The sequence below is a fragment of the Oncorhynchus clarkii genome, chromosome 4 (genome assembly GCF_045791955.1).
Source record: "Oncorhynchus clarkii lewisi isolate Uvic-CL-2024 chromosome 4, UVic_Ocla_1.0, whole genome shotgun sequence".
In the NCBI taxonomy this organism is placed as follows: domain Eukaryota; kingdom Metazoa; phylum Chordata; class Actinopteri; order Salmoniformes; family Salmonidae; genus Oncorhynchus; species Oncorhynchus clarkii.
In genome coordinates this window covers 88554983-88577721 of record NC_092150.1, presented here as the reverse complement: position 1 = coordinate 88577721, position 22739 = coordinate 88554983, and the positions used below count along the sequence as shown (strand labels likewise).

Below are 22739 nucleotides of genomic sequence, written 5' to 3'. Positions count from 1 at the left end.
TTGGCTGACAGTAATGATATATCTAGTATTATAGACTGGTATCACCACAGCCTTAGTGAACGTACCGAGAGCTGCGGTGTGGCGTGAGCACCACTCCAGTCTCAGCGGTGATGTTGATGACACAGTGTTCAGGGTGGATGGCCATACCACACAGCTGAATGTCCTGAGAGTCAGCTGAGCCAACACGCGTGTGCTCCTACACACAGGACAGAGGCATGATAGAGATGACATACTGTACTCATCAAAAGTTGGGACACTCCTGCTCATTCAAGGTTTTTTTTATTTTTTATTACCATTGTCTACATTGAAGAATAATAGTGAAGACGTCAACACCATGAAACAACATATGGAATCATGAGGTAACCAAAAAAATTAAAATAAATATAAAGAGTTAAACAAATCTAAATATATTTTATATTTGAGATTCTTCAAAGTAGCCACCCTTTGCCTTGAAGACAGCTTTGCACACTTGGCATTCTCTCAACCAGCTTCATGAGGTTATATTCCAGTCACCTGGAATGCAATTTAATTAACAGGTGTGCCTAGTTAAAAGTTAATTTGTGGAATGTCTTTCCTTGTTAATGTGTTTGAGCCAATCAGTTGTGTTGTGACATGGTAGGGGTGGTATACAGAAGATAAGCCTATTTGGTAAAAGACCAAGTCCCTATTATGGCAAGAACATTTCAAATATGCAAAGAGAAACGACAGTCCATCATTACTTTAAGAAGGTCAGTCAATCCGGAAAAGTTAAAAAACGTTAAAAGTTTCTTCAAGTGTACACACAAAAACCATCAAGCGCTATGATGAAACTGGCGCTCATGAGGACCGCCACAGGAATGGAAGACCCAGAGTTACCTCTGCTGCAGAGGATAAGTTCATTAGAGTTAACTGCACCTCAGATTGCAGCCCAAATAAAAAGTAACAGACACGTCTCAACATCTACTGTTCAGAGGAGAAAGTGTGAATCAGGACTTCATGGTCGAATTGCTGCAAAGGAACCACTACTAAAAGGACACCAATAAGAAGAAGGGAGTTGGTTGGGCCAAGACACACGATTAATGGACTTTAGACCGGTGGAAATCTGTCCTTTGGTCTGGAGTCCAAATTTGAAATGTTTGGTTCCAACCGCTGTCTTTGTGAGACGCAGAGTAGGTGAAAAGATGATCTCTGCATGTGTGGTTCCCACCGGGAAGCATGGAGGAGGTGGTGTGACGGTGTGGGGGTGCTTTGCTGGCGACACTGTCAGTGATTAATTTAGAATTCCTTTGCACACTTAACCAGCATGGCTACCACAGCATTCTGCAGCGATATACCATCCCATCTGGTTTGCGCTTAGTGGGACTATCATTTGTTTTTCAACAGGAGAATGACTCAAAACACGCCTCCAGGCTGTGTAAGAGCTATTTGACCAAGAAGAGTGATAGAGTGCTGCATCAGATGACCTGGCCTCCACAATCACCCGACATCAACCCAATTGAGGTGGTTTGGGATGAGTTGGAGTGCAGAGTGAAGGAAAAGCAGCCAACAAGTGCTCAGCATATGTGGGAGCTCCTTCAAGATTGTTGGAAAAGCTTTCCTCAGGAAGCTCATTTGAGAAAATGCCAAGAGTGTGCAAAGCTGTCACCAAGGCAAAGGGTGGAAACTTTAAAGAATTTCAAATATAAAATATGCTTTGATTTGTTTAACACTTTTTTGGTTACTACATGATTCCATATGTGTTATTTCATAGTTTTGATGTCTTCACTATTATTCTACAATGTAGAAAATAGTAAAAAATAATGTAAATCCCTGGAATGACTAGGTGTGTCCAAACCTTTCGACTGATAATGTATGTCAAAATAGACATGATATTATCCAACCAAGCCTACATACTAGACAGAAACAGGGGACTCCAGAGTCAGGTCCTCAATCTCTTGATAAAGAATGACATGGAGATCTAGAAGTCTATACGATCAGTGGATTGGATGTTAAATTGCTGACCGTACCTTTAGATAGTAAACCAGCAGCTCATTGAGTGCAGGGTCGGCGTTGAGGTTGACAAGGAAACACTTGTCGTCTACCACTCTGATGCCAGACGACTGGAGAGAGATACCTAGAGACTCCAACTGTTTCTGTCGCTCCTAGAGGACAGCATAGAAGATAGATGACTGGAGTGAGATACCTAGAGATTCCAACTGTTTCTGTCGCTCCTAGAGGACAACATAGAAGATAGATGACTGGAGTGAGATACCTAGAGATTCCAACTGTTTCTGACGCTCCTAGAGGACAAAACTCTGACATTAACAATATATGTACATATGTAAGTACGTTCTGTTGTGTGTCCGTACCCGAGTGACAGCCTCAGTCTTTCCGAATTTCAGCTCCCAGGTGTGTGCGTGTGTTTTTTTGGTTTTACTATCCTTGTGGGGACCAGACGTCCACACAAGGATAGTAAAAACAAGGAAAGCTCAGACATGTGGGGTCCCCACAAGGAAAAATACTATTTTAGGCTTTAGGGTTAGCTTTAGGGGGTTGGGAAAATAGGATTTTAAATGGGTATCAATTGTTTGGTCCCCACAAGTATAGTAAAACAAGCGTGTGTGTGTGTGTGTGTGTGTGTGTGTGTGTGTGTGTGTGGCTACCTGAGCCACTGCCTCAGTCTTCCGTAGTTTCTGTTCCCAGGTAACTGTCATCTCCTGAATCAGTTTCTCGGACTCCTCCAGCCTCTCCTTCAAATCTGGAGCCTTCATAGACTGACAGGGAGGAGACAAACAAACAGCCATTATAAATACACACACACACACACACACAAACAAAACCATTAAAACCACAATCTGGAGTTTGTGTTTCAACCCAACATCAGCCCGGCTGAGGGGGGCAGTAAAATCCTTACCACTCATTCCACCACAGCAACAAGTCATTCCACCACAGCAACAAGTCATTCCAGCAACAAGTCATTCCACCACAGCAACAAGTCATTCCACCACAGCAACAAGTCAGTGATGCCTGTTATATTATATAATAACTGTTCAGTACCTCAGTGAGTCAGTGATGCCTGTTATATTATATAATAACTGTTCAGTATCTCAGTGAGTCAGTGATGCCTGTTATATTATATAATAACTGTTCAGTACCTCAGTGATGCCTGTTATATTATATAATAACTGTTCAGTACCTCAGTGATGCCTGTTATATTATATAATAACTGTTCAGTACCTCAGTGATGCCTGTTATATTATATAATAACTGTTCAGTACCTCAGTGATGCCTGTTATATTATATAATAACTGTTCAGTACCTCAGTGATGCCTGTTATATTATATAATAACTGTTCAGTACCTCAGTGAGTCAGTGATGCCTGTTATATTATATAATAACTGTTCAGTACCTCAGTGATGCCTGTTATATTATATAATAACTGTTCAGTACCTCAGTGATGCCTGTTATATTATATAATAACCGTTCAGTACCTCAGTGATGCCTGTTATATTATATAATAACTGTTCAGTACCTCAGTGATGCCTGTTATATTATATAATAACTGTTCAGTACCTCAGTGATGCCTGTTATATTATATAATAACTGTTCAGTACCTCAGTGATGCCTGTTATATTATATAATAACTGTTCAGTACCTCAGTGATGCCTGTTATATTATATAATAACTGTTCAGTACCTCAGTGATGCCTGTTATATTATATAATAACTGTTCAGTACCTCAGTGATGCCTGTTATATTATATAATAACTGTTCAGTACCTCAGTGATGCCTTTTATATTATATAATAACTGTTCAGTACATCAGTGAGTCAGTGATGCCTGTTATATTATATAATAACTGTTCAGTACCTCAGTGATGCCTTTTATATTATATAATAACTGTTCAGTACCTCAGTGATGCCTGTTATATTATATAATAACTGTTCAGTACCTCAGTGATGCCTGTTATATTATATAATAACTGTTCAGTACCTCAGTGATGCCTGTTATATTATATAATAACTGTTCAGTACATCAGTGATGCCTGTTATATTATATAATAACTGTTCAGTACCTCAGTGATGCCTGTTATATTATATAATAACTGTTCAGTACAGTGATCAGTGATGCCTGTTATATTATATAATAACTGTTCAGTACCTCAGTGATGCCTGTTATATTATATAATAACTGTTCAGTACCTCAGTGATGCCTGTTATATTATATAATAACTGTTCAGTACCTCAGTGATGCCTGTTATATTATATAATAACTGTTCAGTACCTCAGTGATGCCTGTTATATTATATAATAACTGTTCAGTACCTCAGTGATGCCTGTTATATTATATAATAACTGTTCAGTACCTCAGTGATGCCTGTTATATTATATAATAACTGTTCAGTACCTCAGTGATGCCTGTTATATTATATAATAACTGTTCAGTACCTCAGTGATGCCTGTTATATTATATAATAACTGTTCAGTACCTCAGTGATGCCTGTTATATTATATAATAACTGTTCAGTACCTCAGTGATGCCTGTTATATTATATAATAACTGTTCAGTACATCTGTTATATTATATAATAAGTGAGTCAGTGATGCCTGTTATATTATATAATAACTGTTCAGTACCTCAGTGATGCCTGTTATATTATATAATAACTGTTCAGTACCTCAGTGATGCCTGTTATATTATATAATAACTGTTCAGTACCTCAGTGATGCCTGTTATATTATATAATAACTGTTCAGTACCTCAGTGATGCCTGTTATATTATATAATAACTGTTCAGTACCTCAGTGATGCCTGTTATATTATATAATAACTGTTCAGTACCTCAGTGATGCCTGTTATATTATATAATAACTGTTCAGTACCTCAGTGATGCCTGTTATATTATATAATAACTGTTCAGTACCTCAGTGATGCCTGTTATATTATATAATAACTGTTCAGTACCTCAGTGATGCCTGTTATATTATATAATAACTGTTCAGTACCTCAGTGATGCCTGTTATATTATATAATAACTGTTCAGTACCTCAGTGATGCCTGTTATATTATATAATAACTGTTCAGTACATCAGTGATGCCTGTTATATTATATAATAACTGTTCAGTACCTCAGTGATGCCTGTTATATTATATAATAACTGTTCAGTACCTCAGTGATGCCTGTTATATTATATAATAACTGTTCAGTACCTCAGTGATGCCTGTTATATTATATAATAACTGTTCAGTACCTCAGTGATGCCTGTTATATTATATAATAACTGTTCAGTACCTCAGTGATGCCTGTTATATTATATAATAACTGTTCAGTACCTCAGCCTCAGTGAGCTGGTCTCGTAGTTTCTCCACCTCCTCCCGTAGCTCTCTGATGATGCGTGCGTTGGGGTCTTCGTTGACGACGGCGTGGTTGACGATGCTCTTAGCCCGGTCAGCGTAGCGCAGCGTGGACAACGTCTCGTCATAGTTATCAGCTGCTGGACTCACCGTGGCCACCATGGCTGTCCTACTGTTACCACCCAGACTGTCCTGGAGAGAGGAGAGAGGGAGAGGTTAGTCTGTTCTGGAGAGAGGAGAGAGGGAGAGGTTAGTCTGTCCTGGAGAGAGGAGAGAGGGAGAGGTTAGTCTGTTAGAAAAGTCAGACTGTCCTGGAGAGAGGAGAGAGGGAGAGGTTACTTTTTGTTAGAAAAGTCAGACTGTTACTACCCAGACTGTCCTGTAGAGGGAGAGTCCACTAAGCAAGCTGGTCCTGGGGCTCTGTTCACAAACACAAACAGACTACACAGAGCCCAGGACAGCAACACAATCAGACCCAACCAAATTATGAGAAAACAAAAAGATAATTACTTGACACATTGGAAAGAATTAACAAAAAAAAACAGAGCAAACTATAATGCTATTTGGCCCTAAACAGAGAGTACACAGTGGCAGAATACCTGACCACAGTGACTGACCCAAAATAACGGAAAGCTTTGACTATGTACAGACTCAGTGAGCATAGCCTTGCTATTGAGAAAGGCCGCTGAAGGCAGACATGGCTCTCAAGAGAAGACAGGCTATGTGCTCACTGCCCACAAAGTGAGGTGGAAACTGAGCTGCACTTCCTAACCTCCTGCCCAATGTATGACCATATTAGAGACACATATTTCCCACAGACCCACAAAGAATCCGAAAACAAATCCTATTTTGATAAACTCCCATATCTACTGGGTGAAATTCCACAGTGTGACATCACAGCAGCAAGATGTGTGACCTGTTGCCACAAGAAAAGGAGCAGTGAAGAACAAACACCATTGTAAATACAACCCATATTTACGTTTATTTATTTTCCCTTGTGTACTTTAACTATTTGCACATCGTTACAACACTGTATATATATATAATATGACATTTGTAATGTTTATATTCTTTTGGAACTTTTTTATTTAACCTTTATTTAACTAGGCAATCCTACCGGGGAACAGTGGGTTAACTGCCTTGGTCAGGGGCAGAGCGACAGATTTTTACCTTGTCAGCTCAGGGATTTGATCTAGCAACCTTTCGGTTACTGGCCCAACGCTCTAACCACTAGTCTACCTGCCGCCTCTACACTCTAACCACTAGTCTACCTGCCGTCTCTACACTCTGACCACTAGTCTACCTGCCACCTCTACACTCTAACCACTAGGCTACCTGCCGTCTCTACACTCTAACCACTAGGCTACCTGCCGCCTCTACACTCTAACCACTAGGCTACCTGCCGTCCCTACACTCTAACCACTAGGCTACCTGCCGCCTCTACACTCTAACCACTAGGCTACCTGCCGCCTCTACACTCTAACCACTAGGCTACCTGCCGCCTCTACACTCTAACCACTAGGCTACCTGCCGTCTCTACACTCTAACCACTAGGCTACCTGCCGCCTCTACACTCTAACCACTAGGCTACCTGCCGCCTCTACACTCTAACCACTAGGCTACCTGCCGCCTCTACACTCTAACCACTAGTCTACCTGCCACCCCACTTTGTAAGTTTAATGTTTACTGTTAGTTTTTGTTTTGTTTATTTCACTTTTGTTTATTATCTATTTCACTTGCTTTGGCCATGTAAACATATGTTTCCCATTCCAATAAAGCCCCTTAAATTGAAATAAAATTTAATAAAAGAGGAGAGAGACATTACTCTGTTAGAAAAGACCGACTATTACCACCCGGACTGTCCTGTAGAGGGAGGAGGAGAGGAGGAATGTGAGCTCTGAATGAGAGAAGGAGTTACCTCAAGAGACTGCTTTACCACATATACAGTGTGGCAGGAGAGACGAGGCAACACTGTTACATTTGCAGAATGTTGAACGATAATAACCCATGGTAATAACCCATGGTAATAACCCATGGTCATGGTAATATGGCTCAGCGTACCTTGAGTAGCCAGGTGAGAACTGAGTCTCTGTAGGGAACAAACTTGGTCTTGTTCTTCCCGGCTCCTTGGTCTGCCAGCGCTGAGATCACCAGGCCCAGCGTGCTCAGAGACCTGACCCACAGTGATTTATATAACGTAAAATATGTAACAAAGTGTGTCACATTTTCAGAGACATTGAGAGACCGTGTACAAAGTCTATAATAAAAAAAGAGGGGAAAGAGGGAGGGAGGGGGGGGGGGAATGGGAAGGGGGGTAAAGAGAGGGGGTGAGAGAGGGAAGAAAGAGGGGGGGAGAGGGGAGGGAGAACGGGAAGGGGGTAAAGAGAGGGGGTGAAGAGAAGGGGGTGAGAGAGGAGAATGGGATGGTGGGTAAAGAGAGGGAAAGAGGGGGGGGAGAGGGGAGGGAGAATGAGAAGGGGGGTAAAGAGAGGGAAAGAGAGGGGGGGAGAGGGGAGGGAGAATGGGAAGGGGGGTAAAGAGAGGGAAAGAGAGGTGGGGAGAGGGGAGGGGGAGAATGAGAAGGGGAGAATGAGAAAAGAGAGGGAAAGAGGTGGGGGGAATGAGAAGGGGGTGGGGGAGATAAGAGAAGGGGGTAGAGAGAAGGGAAAGAGGTGGGGGGAATGAGAAGGGGGTAAAGAGAGGGAAAGAGAGGGGGGGAGAGAGGGAAAGAGAGGGGGGAGAGAATGAGAGTGAGATGTAACCTACTTGTTGATGTTGCTCCCCTCCTTCATTCTCTCTCCAGTAGCTCCAGTCTTAGCAGCTCTCTCACTGCCAGCCAGATCCACCAGACTCAGCTTACTGACCTTCTCACCACTGGTCTACAACAACAACAACAACAACATGGGGTTATATAGAGCAATATGAAACAGACTGGTTTGTTAGCAACACACATAGCAACACACATAGCAACAGCTGGAGGAAATGAATGTCAACATATTAAAAGTAAAGCCTTGAGTGGTTTGATGTTGTCATCACATAATGTACTCAGAAAACTATAAACGTTTTCTTGGCAAGATGCTGGATTAGAATGTGGTGATGCTGAATTAGAATGTGGTGATGCTGGATTAGAATGTGGTGATGCTGGATTAGAATGTGGTGATGCTGGATTAGAATGTGTTGAATGTAACTTGTAAAGAAACTATTTATCCTGTCCTACCCCAGAACCCAGGTCCATGATAGTGTGTGTTGGTATTAACCCAGAACCCAGGTCCATGAGAGTGTGTGTTGGTATTAACCCAGAACCCAGGTCCATTAGAGTGTGTGTTGGTATTACCCCAGAACCCAGGTCCATTAGAGTGTGTGTTGGTATTACCCCAGAACCCAGGTCCATTAGAGTGTGTTGGACCTACCCCAGAACCCAGGTCCATTAGAGTGTGTGTTGGTATTACCCCAGAACCCAGGTCCATTAGAGTGTGTGTTGGACCTACCCCAGAACCCAGGTCCATTAGAGTGTGTGTTGGTACCTACCCCAGAACCCAGGTCCATTAGAGTGTGTGTTGGACCTACCCCAGAACCCAGGTCCATTAGAGTGTGTGTTGGTATTACCCCAGAACCCAGGTCCATTAGAGTGTGTGTTGGTATTACCCCAGAACCCAGGTCCATTAGAGTGTGTGTTGGACCTACCCCAGAACCCAGGTCCATTAGAGTGTGTGTTGGTATTACCCCAGAACCCAGGTCCATTAGAATGTGTGTTGGACCTACCCCAGAACCCAGGTCCATTAGAGTGTGTGTTGGTATTACCCCAGAACCCAGGTCCATTAGAATGTGTGTTGGACCTACCCCAGAACCCAGGTCCATTAGAGTGTGTGTTGGTATTACCCCAGAACCCAGGTCCATTAGAGTGTGTGTTGGACCTACCCCAGAACCCAGGTCCATTAGAGTGTGTGTGAGGATGATGTTGAAGACGGCGTGGGACCTGCTGCTCTCCTCGTTCATATTGGTGGCTGCTACTGTACGAGACTTGTTACCCTCTGACATCAGACACTCTATGTCCTGTAGAGAGAGACATGGAGGGACGGAGAGAGACATGGAGGGACGGAGAGAGACCGAGGGGGAGGGAGAGACAGAGGGAGAGACAGAGGGAGAGACAGGGGGAGAGACAGAGGGAGAGAGACAGAGGGAGAGAGACAGAGGGAGAGACAGAGAGAGAGACAGAGGAGAGAGACAGAGGGAGAGACAGAGGGAGAGACAGAGGGAGAGAGAGACAGAGGGAGAGACAGAGAGAGAGAGAGACAGAGGGAGAGACAGAGGGAGAGACAGAGGGAGAGACAGAGGGAGAGACAGAGAGAGAGAGAGAGACAGAGGGAGAGACAGAGGGAGAGACAGAGGGAGAGACAGAGGGAGAGACAGAGGGAGAGACAGAGGGAGAGACAGAGGGAGAGACAGAGGGAGAGACAGAGGGAGAGACAGAGGGAGAGACAGAGGGAGAGACAGAGGGAGAGACAGAGGGAGAGACAGAGGGAGAGACAGAGGGAGAGACAGAGGGAGAGACAGAGGGAGAGACAGAGGGAGAGACAGAGGGAGAGACAGAGTTTATTATAGACCGAGGGAGAGAGAATTTATTGAAATATGGAAAGAGGAACTCAGAAATGTGTTGTATTTGCCCCATACAAAACACTTGCATTCAGGACAATTTACTTTAGTGGCTTGTTGCAAAAAGGATGAATGTTTTGGAATACTTTGTTATTGTGTACAGGCTGCCATCTTTTCACTCTGTCATGTAAAGGTTAGTGTTGTGGAGTAACTACAGAACTACAGCCTAAAGTCCTCTCCTATCACAGCCATTCAACTCTGACTGTTCTAACGTCACTGGGTGTGTTGATACACCATCCAAAGTGGAATTAATAACTTCACCATGCTCAAAGGGATATTACATGGAGTTTGTTTTGTTTTTTACCCATCTACCAATAGGCACGCACACACACACACACACACACACACACACACACACACACACACACACACACACACTATCCACACACTTAGACATGGATTTAGTACTGTAGATATGTGGTAGAGGTGGAGTAGGGGACTGAGGGCACACAGTGTGTTGTGAAATATGTGAATGTATTATAATGTTTTTAAAAATGGTATAAACTGCCGCCTTACTTTTGCTGGACGCCAGGATCCCTAATAAACATTAATAGGTGCTCTTCTTTGCGAGGAATTGGAAAACCTCCCTGGTCTTTGTGGTTGAATCTATGTTTTGAAATGCACTGCTAGACTGAGGGACTTTACAGATAATTGTAGGTGTGGGGGTACAGAGATGAGGTAGTCATTCAAAAACCATGTTAAACACTATTACTGCACCTTGCAACTTATTATGTGACTTGTTAAGCAAATGTTTACTCCTGAACTTATTTACGCTTGTCATAACAAAAAAAGGTTTGACTACTTATTGACTCAAGATATTTCTGCTTTATATTTTTAATTAAATTTGTAAAAATTTCAAAAGAACACAATTCCACTTACGAATTACAGGGTTTTGTGTGTAGGCCAGTGACAAAGCAATCTCAACTGAATCCATTTTAATTTCGGGAAAAGGTCAAGGGGTGTGAATTCTTTGTGAAGGTCCTGTATATAGTGGACAGGAAGCACCAGTCCTCTCTTGACAAAGAAAACGTATTCCAATGAGACCAACCTGGGCCAATTCTATACATTCGATAAGAAAAGTACCTTATAGCAAGCTACAGCCAGACGGGACAGACCATCGACGTACGGCCCGAACACCTTGTGCTCTCTCACTCGCAGGGCCTGACGACTTCTGAGGACAAAGACAGGGGGAGAGAGGTTTCATCAGGAAATACTTTTTTAACTTTGGGATTTCCCACCTTGATTGTTTGGAGAATAAAAATAAATCAGTTTTCGTCATATGCGAGCGGTCATCTCTACGTACTGATATGAGTACAGTATGTCCACATACTAAAACATACGATTGGTTTCTCGTTTATCTGTCATTTCCTGGTAATAAAACATTTGTTCACCAAAATAAAAATAGTTTTTGTTCTCCTCACCCTTTAGGGTCCAGTAGGTCGCGAACCTTCTCGTTGTAGATCTCCATAAAGGAGACCTCTACAGTGAAGCTCTCTCCCTCCCTCTGTTCCTGTAGAGTCCGGTCAAACAGAGAGCTGCACAGCCGCGGGATCAGACCTGGCTGCTCTGACGAACCCATCATGGTGTACGACTTCCCAGAGCCTGGTGGGAGGATCAGGAGGGCTCAGCCAATCAAATCACTGGATCAGTAAGGCTGAGCTAATCAAATCTAAAACAGGTGAGGCACTGCCAATTTAGTCACAGGGCCAAAAAAAGTTTTTGTTTGAGGTAAAAAAATAAATAAAATGTGGATTACAAGTGTGTTTAAACTGAGTCACCGTGTGTGTTATTGAATGCCTGGTCACTAGTCTGATACCAACCTGTCTGTCTGTCTGGGTCACTAGTCTGATACCAACCTGTCTGTCTGGGTCACTAGTCTGGTCCCAACCTGTCTGGGTCACTAGTCTGGTACCAACCTGTCTGGGTCACTAGTCTGATACCAACCTGTCAGTCTGTCTGTCTGGGTCACTAGTCTGATACCAACTTGTCTGTCTGTCTGTCTGTCTGTCTGTCTGTCTGTCTGTCTGTGTCTGTGTCTGTCTGGGTCACTAGTCTGGTACTAACCTGTCTGTCCATAGGCGAAGATACAGGCGTTATAGCCCAAGAAGGCATTGTCCAGAAGACTCTCTCCAAGGCACTGGAACACGACGTCTTGACCTGACACAGACACAGACAGACACACACACACACACACACACACAGAAACACACACAACAGAAACACGCACACACACGACAGAAACACGCACACACACGACAGAAACACGCACAAAGAAACACGCACACACACAGAAACACGCACACACACACAGAAACACGCACACACATTAAATTGAATTGCATTAGAATATGTGGGTCTTTCTCAAAGGCAGATATTTATCTTCCCTAAAGCCAAGATAATCTATTTCCAGGTCTGTTCCTTTCTTCAGGTGTATCAGTACAGTTAAACCTGGCAGTGCTTTACCCTCCATGAGGCGCTCTGGGACCAGGAAGCATAGTGCTTTACCCTCCATGAGGCGCTCTGGGAACAGGAAGCATAGTGCTTTACCCTCCATGAGGCGCTCTGGGAACAGGAAGCATAGTGCTTTACCCTCCATGAGGCGCTCTGGGACCAGGAAGCATAGTGCTTTACCCTCCATGAGGCGCACTGGGAACAGGAAGCATAGTGCTTTACCCTCCATGAGGCGCTCTGGGACCAGGAAGCATAGTGCTTTACCCTCCATGAGGCGCTCTGGGAACAGGAAGCACAGTGCTTTACCCTCCATGAGGCGCACTGGGAACAGGAAGCATAGTGCTTTACCCTCCATGAGGCGCTCTGGGAACAGGAAGCATAGTGCTTTACCCTCCATGAGGCGCTCTGGGAACAGGAAGCATAATGCTTTACCCTCCATGAGGCGCTCTGGGAACAGGAAGCATAGTGCTTTACCCTCCATGAGGCGCTCTGGGAACAGGAAGCATAGTGCTTTACCCTCCATGGGGCGCACTTGGACCAGGAAGCCTAGTGCTTCCAGTATAAAGCCTGTTCTAATGAGTAACAACTCAACAGCAAGAGGAGGGTTTACAACTGTTTACCCACAATGCACATAGCCCAGGGGAAAGAGAGAATCTCAAGGACAATCCTTAGTGATCTATTAGACTGTGTGGATATTGTATGAAGGAGAGGATGGATGGACATCCTTTTGATCTCGTTTATCTCGTTGCAGAATAAAGTATGTATTCTGAGCTCTACTAACCCGTTCAACATTCTGAGCTCTACTAACCCGTTCAACATTCTGAGCTCTACTAACCCGTTCAACATTCTGAGCTCTACTAACCCGTTCAACATTCTGAGCTCTACTAACCCGTTCAACATTCTGAGCTCTACTAACCCGTTCAACATTCTGAGCTCTACTAACCCGTTCAACATTCTGAGCTCTACTAACCCGTTCAACATTCCGAGCTCTACTAACCCGTTCAACATTCTGAGCTCTACTAACCCGTTCAACATTCTGAGCTCTACTAACCCGTTCAACATTCTGAGATCTACTAACCCGTTCAACATTCTGAGCTCTACTAACCCGTTCAACATTCTGAGATCTACTAACCCGTTCAACATTCTGAGCTCTACTAACCCGTTCAATATTCTGAGCTCTACTAACCCGTTCAACATTCTGAGATCTACTAACCCGTTCAACATTCTGAGCTCTACTAACCCGTTCAACATTCTGAGATCTACTAACCCGTTCAACATTCTGAGATCTACTAACCCGTTCAACATTCTGAGCTCTACTAACCCGTTCAACATTCTGAGATCTACTAACCCGTTCAACATTCTGAGCTCTACTAACCCGTTCAACATTCTGAGATCTACTAACCCGTTCAACATTCTGAGCTCTACTAACCCGTTCAACATTCTGAGATCTACTAACCCGTTCAACATTCTGAGCTCTACTAACCCGTTCAACATTCTGAGCTCTACTAACCCGTTCAACATTCTGAGCTCTACTAACCCGTTCAACATTCTGAGCTCTACTAACCCGTTCAACATTCTGAGCTCGACTAACCCGTTCAACATTCTGAGCTCTACTAACCCATTCAACATTCTGAGATCTACTAACCTGCAAACTTGTCTGTGTCGGACTCGTCCATGGACCAGAAGCAGTGGTCATAAGCAAAGACCTGAGGTGGAAAATGACAGCCAGTTGAAGAACACATAAAAACCTGACATTCACAGAAGTGATTAAATAGTGATTTTGTAACCTCGCAATACTGTCCTGGTTAAGGGCTCACCTTAGGCTGATTCCTGAACAGGACAACAGAGGGGAAAGGGGAAGACTTAGTTAAACAGCTTCACTCCAAACAAAGTGGGCTAACTAATAATACCAGTGCGCATTCAGGTACAGGGGAAACCATTAAGCAATTAATAATTAATTTACAAACAAAGTTCATGAAGTCAAAAGGTGATATGAAAAGGGAGTACATAAACAAAATATGAAAAACAAATACATACTTTTTATACCATCCGAAGCTTAAAAACAAGCTGTCAAGGCAACAAGCTGTCAAGGCAACAAGCTGTCAAGGCAACAAGCTGTCAAGGCAACAAGCTGTCAAGGCAACAAGCTGTCAAGGGAAGGGTGAGAGGGAGGGACGGAGGGGGTGAGAGATCAATTGGGAATGTTCTAAAGGATGGGGGGGGGCAACGCGATCGTATGTTTATATTTCTCTCCAATAAAACATTATTTTCTTCAAGAAAGAGGGGTCTCAAAAGAGCATAGGGGGGTTGTGCCATCTTTAGCTGCAATGCCTCCCAACCAAACGCTTCCTGTAGTTGTTGATCAGTCTCTCATGTCACTGTGGAGGAATTTTGGTCCACTCATCCATGCAGAAGTGCTTTAACTCAGTGACTTTTGTGGGTTTTCAAGCATGAACTGCTTGTTTCAAGTCCTGCCACAACATATCAATTGGTATTAGGTCTGGACTTTGACAAGGCCATTCCAAAAAGGTCAAACGTGTTGCTTTTTAGCCATTTTCATGTAGACTTGATTGTGTGTTTTGGATCATTGTCTTGCTGCATTCAACTCAGACTGACGGCCTGACATTCTCCTGTAGAATTCTCTGATACAGAGCAGAATTCATGGTTCCTTCTATTAAGGCAAGTCGTCCAGGTCCTGAGGCAGCAAAGCATCCCCAAACCGTCACACTACCACCACCACCACGCTGGACCCCAAACCGTCACACTACCACCACCACCACGCTGGACCCCAAACCGTCACACTACCACCACCACCATGCTGACCCCAAACCGTCACACTACCACCACCACCATGCTGACCCCAAACCGTCACACTACCACCACCACCATGCTGACCCCAAACCGTCACACTACCACCACCACCATGCTGACCCCAAACCGTCACACTACCACCACCACGCTGGACCCCAAACCATCACACTACCACCACCACGCTGGACCCCAAACCATCACATTACCATCACCACCATGCTGACCCTAAACCATCACACTACCACCACCATGCTGGTCCGTTGGTATGAGGATCTTACTGTGGAATGCAGGGTTAGGTTATCAGACATAAATGGGACCCGAAAAAGCACCCGGATGATCATCAAGCCTCGTAGATGATTCTTCCAGGTGTCTTGATGATCATCAAGCCTCGTAGATGATTCTTCCAGGAGTCTTGATGATCATCAAGCCTCGTAGATGATTCTTCCAGGAGTCTTGATGATCATCAAGCCTCGTAGATGATTCTTCCAGGAGTCTTGATGATCATCAAGCCTCGTAGATGATTCTTCCAGGAGTCTTGATGATCATCAAGCCTCGTAGATGATTCTTCCAGGAGTCTTGATGATCATCAAGCCTCGTAGATGATTCTTCCAGGAGTCTTGATGATCATCAAGCCTCGTAGATGATTCTTCCAGGAGTCTTGATGATCATCAAGCCTCGTAGATGATTCTTCCAGGAGTCTTGATGATCATCAAGCCTCGTAGATGATTCTTCCAGGAGTCTTGATGATCATCAAGCCTCGTAGATGATTCTTCCAGGAGTCTTGATGATCATCAAGCCTCGTAGATGATTCTTCCAGGAGTCTTGATGATCATCAAGCCTCGTAGATGATTCTTCCAGGAGTCTTGATGATCATCAAGCCTCGTAGATGATTCTTCCAGGAGTCTTGATGGTCATCAAGCCTTGTAAATGATTTTTCCAGGAGTCTTGATGATCATCCGGGTGCTTTTTTGGCAAACTAGAGTCAACTTTTTGGACGACACAGGTCCCATTATGTCTAGTGAAAACCAAACACTGCATTTAAGGATCGTTGCAACTAAACCACAGAGTAGCTTGGCTGACTCCCTAAGAAGAAGAATCCTCCTACATGGTCAGGTTCTCCTGTTGGCTGGGATCCCTCCACTAGCTGTTTACCAGCCTTGTGTTCTCCTGAACTACACTGAGCAAAACATATAAAAACATCATGTAAAGTATTGGTCCCATGTTTCAGGATCTGAAATAAAAGATTCCAGAAATGTTCCATACGCACAGAAGAAATCAATTCATTGTTTACATCCCTGTTAGTTATAATTTCTCCTTTGCCAAGATAATCCATCCACCTGACAGGTGTGGCATATCAAGAAGCTGATTAAACAGCCTGATCGTTACACAGGTGCACCTTGTGCTGGATACATATCAAGAAGCTGATTAAACAGCCTGATCATTACACAGGTGCACCTTGTGCTGGGAACATATCAAGAAACTGATTAAACAGCCTGATCATTAAACAGGTGCACATTTCTCTACCATAAGCTGCCTTCAACATCGATTTAGAGAATTTGGCAGTAAGTCCAACTGGCCTCACAACTGCAGACCAAGTGTAGCAACGTCAGCCCAGGACCTCCGCATCCAGCTTCTTCACCTGAAGGATTGTCTGAGACCAGCCACTCGGAAAGCTGATGAAACAGTGGGTTTACACAATCGAAGAATTTCTGCACCAACTGTCAGTAACAGTCTCAGGGAAGCTCATCTGCGGGCTCGTCGTGCTCACCGGGGTCTTGACCTGACTGCAGTTTGGCGTCGCAACCAACTTCAGTGGGCATATTCTCACCTCGATGGCCATTGGCACACTGGAGAAGTGGATGAATCCCAGTTTCAGCTGTACCGGGCAGATGGCAGACAACGTGTATGGCGTCGTGTGGCAGGGCGGTTTGTTGATGTCAAAGTAGGGGCAAGGCATAAGCCACGAACAATGCTACGAACAAACTGCATTTTATTGATGGCAATTTGAATGCACAGAGAGATACCGTGACGAGATCCTGAGGCCCATTGTTGTGTCATTCATCTGCAGCCATCGCCTCATGTTTCAGCATGATAATGCACAGCCTCATGTCACAAGAATCTGTACACAATTCCTGCAAGCGGAACATGTCCCAGTTCTTCCATGGCCTGTATACTCAGACATGTCACCGTCTGGACATGTTTGGGATGCTCTGGAACATGTCCCAGTTCTTCCATGGCCTGTATACTCAGACATGTCACCGTCTGGACATGTTTGGGATGCTCTGGACCATGTTCCAGTTCCCGCCAATATTCAGCAACTCTGCACAGCCTTTGAAAAAGGAGTGAGAGAACATTCCACAATCAACAGCCTGATCAACTCTCTACAAAGGAGATGAGTCTCGCTGCGTGAGGCAAATGGTGGTCACACCAGATACTGACTGGTTTTCTGATCCACACCCCCTACCTTTTTATTAAGGTATCTGTGACCAACAGATGCATGCATATCTGTATACCTCAGTCATGTGAAATCCACAGATCAGGGCCTAATTCATTTATTTCAATTGACCGACATCCTTATATGAATTGTAACTCAGTAAAATCTTTGAAATTGTTGCATTTTGCGTTTATATTTTTCTTCAGTGTAATATAAAACCAAACTGTTATAAGAGCCATGTAGAATACTTCAAAGACACATATTTATAAAAAAAAAAAAGGACCAGAGCTCACTGAGGCAGCCTGATGCTCTGCTAAAATGGTCCCTTAATAACCAAAATGGAATCTGGGAAGTGATTCAGTCTGAAGCCCACAGAAGCCTGTAGAACCTGTTCATTTATAGCCCAGGGGATAGACAGGAGGACAGCACTGCAGCGTGTCAGGGCAGAAATCACAATTGAAGACAAAATGTCCTACAGCTTATTGTAGACCACAAAAAAAAATGGGCCCATATTATGCATCAGAAACATAACCTATAGTCTAACAAACCCCCAACTAACCAGGACAGGTATTTGTTTGTTGATGAGGTGAAAACCTCACCTGGGCAAGTAGCCAACCCTGAGAGCATCCATCCCACCTGCACACTGACTGACTGAACACAGAATTAAAACAGAATAGACACACCCTTAGTAACGAGAGACAGGTCAGAGCAGGGCGGAGGGTTAAGGGAGGGTGGCGGTGTGGGTGTTCGGAAGGTTAAGGGAGGTTTAGGAGCTAAACAGTGAGTTGTCAGACCGGTTTGACTCTCTGTGACTGAACGTACATACACAGCAGACCAGCTAGGGCTGTAGGGCTGTAATGGAGCTGATGAATGATGGTTCATGACATGGTATAGACTATAGGTAGTTCAAGGTGACGGGCCAGAGAGGAGACAAATAGTCAGTAGGGAAGTTTCAGTTATTTATTTTTCTTCCTATTCTGAAATCAACACCATGTCCATTGAGCATTGGACCAATAAGGTCTATTGCATGTGTGATCCTCAGTGTGAGAACATCAGAGGGGATCTAATTTGGTGGACACACAGTGCATTCTAAGTGATACAGTACGTAGCATGAACAATGAACAATGACTCTGACAAATGATACAAACAACAGCTGGTGGCAGCCAACAACAACAACAACAACAACAACAACAACAACAACACAAAATTCACTTATTTCCAATAACCCTTCCTGCACTTGAACCATCGGAATAAAAAATTTTTTTTTAAATGTATTTTGTTGCTTTTCAGAAAGCAAAACCAATAACGCGGTCTGACTGGGATCTGATTCCTCATCTGTTTCTAAACGTGTCTGACTGGGATCTGATTCCTCATCTGTTTCTAAACGTGTCTGACTGGGATCTGATTCCTCATCTGTTTCTAAACGTGTCTGACTGGGATCTGATTCCTCATCTGTTTCTAAACGTGTCTGACTGGGATCTGATTCCTCATCTGTTTCTAAACGTGTCTGACTGGGATCTGATTCCTCATCTGTTTCTAAACGTGTCTGACTGGGATCTGATTCCTCATCTGTTTCTAAACGTGTCTGACTGGGATCTGATTCCTCATCTGTTTCTAAACGTGTCTGACTGGGATCTGATTCCTCATCTGTTTCTAAACGTGTCTGACTGGGATCTGATTCCTCATCTGTTTCTAAACGTGTCTGACTGGGATCTGATTCCTCATCTGTTTCTAAACGTGTCTGACTGGGATCTGATTCCTCATCTGTTTCTAAACGTGTCTGACTGGGATCTGATTCCTCATCTGTTTCTAAACGTGTCTGACTGGGATCTGATTCCTCATCTGTTTCTAAACGTGTCAAACCATAAAGAAAAGTCAAGCATATGAAAAAGGGGGCCCAATTAAATTCCTAAGCTAGTAGTCCATGATAAATCTTGAACCTGAAACTGACCCCCCCCCACCCAATTACTACAATATAATTAAAAAGGAAGTATTTGTTAAACACTGAGCAGTAGGCAGAGACATGGATGGCACATGGGATGGGAGGCCTATGCTGCAGAGATACATGATGGTCAGAATGAAGGTATGTGTATTCCTACCGGGAGTCTCCCTTGCTGAGGTTCTGACTAGCAGGGTTCAACACTGTCTGGTTCCCCTCCATCCCCACCACACAGTTGGTCTTCAGGTCTTTTTCTGGTGGGACAAGGAGACACACAACACATACATGTTGTTATACAGCAGGAGCAACAACAACAATCAACAGGTCTTATTTCTGTGTCTGGCTATGATGTGTCCAGGAACAGCTGATGATTCGAGGGAGCCACAGACATTTAACCTCTTAGATAGTGTATCAACATAGCAACACATACATTTAACCTCCCAGCTAATGTATCAACATAGCAACACATACACTGCATAGCCAAAAGTATGTGGACACCTGCTCATTGAACATCTTATTGCAAAATTATGGGCATTAATATGGAGTGCGTCTCCTCTTTGCTGCTATAACAGCCTCCGCTCTTCTGGGAAGGTTTTTCACTAGATGTCGGAACATTGCTGCTATAACAGCCTCCACTCTTCTGGGAAGGCTTTCCACTAGATGTCGGAACATTGCTGCTATAACAGCCTCCACTCTTCTGGGAAGGCTTTCCACTAGATGTCGGAACATTGCTGCTATAACAGCCTCCACTCTTCTGGGAAGGCTTTCCACTAGATGTTGGAACATTTCTACAAGGACTTGCTTCCATTCAGCCACAAGAGCATTAGTGAGATTGGGCACTGATGTTGGGTGATTAAACCTGGCTCGCAGTCGGCGTTCCAATTCATCCCAAAGGTGTTCGATGGGGTTGAGGTCAGGGTTCTGTGCAGACCAGTCAAGTTCTTCCACACCGATCTCAACAAACCATTTCTATACAGACCTCGCTTTGTGCAAAGGGGGCATTGTCATTATGGAACAGGAAAGGGCCTTCCCCAAACTGTTGCCACAAAGTTGGAAGCACAGAATGGTCTAGAATGTCATTGTATGCTGTAGCGTTATGATTTCCCTTCACTGGAACTAATGGGCCTAACTCAAACCATGAAAAACAGCCCCAGACCATTATTCCTCCTCCACCAAACTTTACAGTTGGCACTATGCATTATAGTGTTCTCCTGGCATCCTTCAAACCCAGATTCCTCCGTCAGACTGCCAGATGGTGAAGCGTGCTTCATCGCTCCAGAGAACGCGTTTCCACTGATCCAGGGTCCAATGGCGGTGAGCTTTACACCACTCCAGCCGACGCTTGGCATTGCGCATGGTGATCTTAGGTTCGTGTGGGGCTGCCATGAAAAACCCATTTCATGAAACACCCAAAGAATAGTTATTGTGCTGACCATGCTTCCAGAGGCAGTTTGGAACTCGGTAGTGAGTGTCGCAACAAAGGACAGACGATTTTTACGCACCAAGCGCTTCAGCACCCGGCAGTCCCGTTCTGTGAGCTTGTGTGGCCTACCACAAGCCATAAGACTGCTGAACAATTAATCAAAATGGCCACCGGACTATTTACATTGACACCCCCCCCCACCATTTGTTTTGTATACTGCTACTACTTGCTGTTTGTTATCTATGCATAGTCACTTCACCTCTACCTACATGTACAAATGACCTCGACTAACCGGTACCCCCGCACATTCACTAAGAACCGGTAACCCCCTGTATGTAGCCTTGTTATTTTTTTGTTACACTCTTTCTTGAACTGCACTGTTGGTTAAGGGCTTGTAAGCATTTCACAGTAAGGTCTACACTTGTTGTATTCGGCGCATGTTATAAATAAAGTTTGATTTGATATAAATTGAACCAGAATGATACATTTATAGAATTTTTTTTATGCATTGTTCTCTCTTTATTCAACCTGCCCTTCATTCACACAATATTCCATGACCTTAACCATAACTGCTCGGGCTGCATGTTTAGTCACCCCCGCATCATTCACTCACACACACCAAAATAAACTGCATGGAAGGAAAGACCTAATCATGAAATGACTGTGAAGATTTGTATTATGAATGTACCTCTTCTGTTCATTGGTCGGACGCGAACTGCGACCTTCACATTGGAGTTACTCAAGCTGTCATCCATAGTGCCTGGCTGTGGGTTTTCTGTGGCTGGACTGAATGGTGAATGAGATTCATTAATAATGCATAACGTTACTGTACATGCATGAATCATGCTACCTCATCTTGCCAAATGTACAAATTCTGAATGAGTTCTCTCTAAATCACAGGTTATTAATCAAACGAAGAGATAGGAAGCCTGCTGTAGCCAGCACAATGTCAAAACACTCTTGGTTGCGTCGAACACACACACACACACACACACACACACACACACACACACACACACGTGCCCTGTTCAGCTCAAGGACAAAAGTAAAATTTTAAAAAACGGAAAAGCTCAAACGATTTTAGCTGACAGAGAAAACTGTCAACTCACCGTGCGACTAGTTCTTATTTTCCCCCTTACTCGAGCGTCCAAATTCAGGCAGCGTTCTCTTCAAGTGCACCTTCCTTCCCTAGCTTGCGTGCCAGCGGGATAAAAACAAACAAACAATATATGGTGATATCGGTGGACAAAATTAGCCAGCAACAACTAAACAGTTTAGGTAGTAAGTTGTCTTGAGTTATAGCTATTAAAAAACATTCCCAAAAACACAATCGTCCAAACTTACGGAGAACAACAACAGATCATCGCGAGAGGGAATAGTTTTCCACCTGTTGCATTTCCTGATGCCGCCCGTATAGATCCCTGAAGTCATAGTCCTAAACCTGTCCTGAAACCTTAACCGGATTTAGTTGTGATACACAGATTTGCGCAAGGGAATGTTGTTTGGGAATAAACTGATGGAGAGTATACTGATTTATTGTAGATCTGTATTTTTTTTTTTATGTTTCAGAAAATATACATATATAATGTATTTTTATAGTAAACATGTGTGGAAAAGATTAGAATTATTGATGTCCGATGCAGTTTTCAAAGGGCCATTTTAATTGAGACACCGTCCAACATTTTACATTATTTTATTATGGACAGGGAATTTCTCG

At 43.7% G+C, this 22739-nt stretch overlaps 1 protein-coding gene across 1 annotated transcript in view; it reads right to left on the bottom strand.

Annotated features, from left to right (window-relative positions):
• The window catches only part of LOC139407421 (kinesin-like protein KIF13B), a 75193-nt gene extending 52700 nt beyond the window's left edge, over positions 1-22493 (bottom strand). The window contains exons 1-16 of the mRNA XM_071151189.1: positions 22367-22493; positions 22132-22210; positions 21711-21808; positions 19760-19853; positions 14233-14245; positions 14061-14121; positions 12029-12121; positions 11386-11566; positions 11048-11135; positions 9230-9364; positions 8078-8190; positions 7373-7484; positions 5291-5503; positions 2622-2732; positions 1986-2120; positions 66-196 (exon numbers count right to left, since the gene is read on the bottom strand). Of these exons, the coding sequence (XP_071007290.1) occupies positions 66-196; positions 1986-2120; positions 2622-2732; positions 5291-5503; positions 7373-7484; positions 8078-8190; positions 9230-9364; positions 11048-11135; positions 11386-11566; positions 12029-12121; positions 14061-14121; positions 14233-14245; positions 19760-19853; positions 21711-21777 (1547 nt within the window). The 5' untranslated portion in view covers positions 21778-21808; positions 22132-22210; positions 22367-22493. The remainder of the gene's footprint in view (positions 1-65; positions 197-1985; positions 2121-2621; positions 2733-5290; positions 5504-7372; positions 7485-8077; positions 8191-9229; positions 9365-11047; positions 11136-11385; positions 11567-12028; positions 12122-14060; positions 14122-14232; positions 14246-19759; positions 19854-21710; positions 21809-22131; positions 22211-22366) is intronic.
• Between the last annotated feature and the right edge of the window lie 246 nt (positions 22494-22739).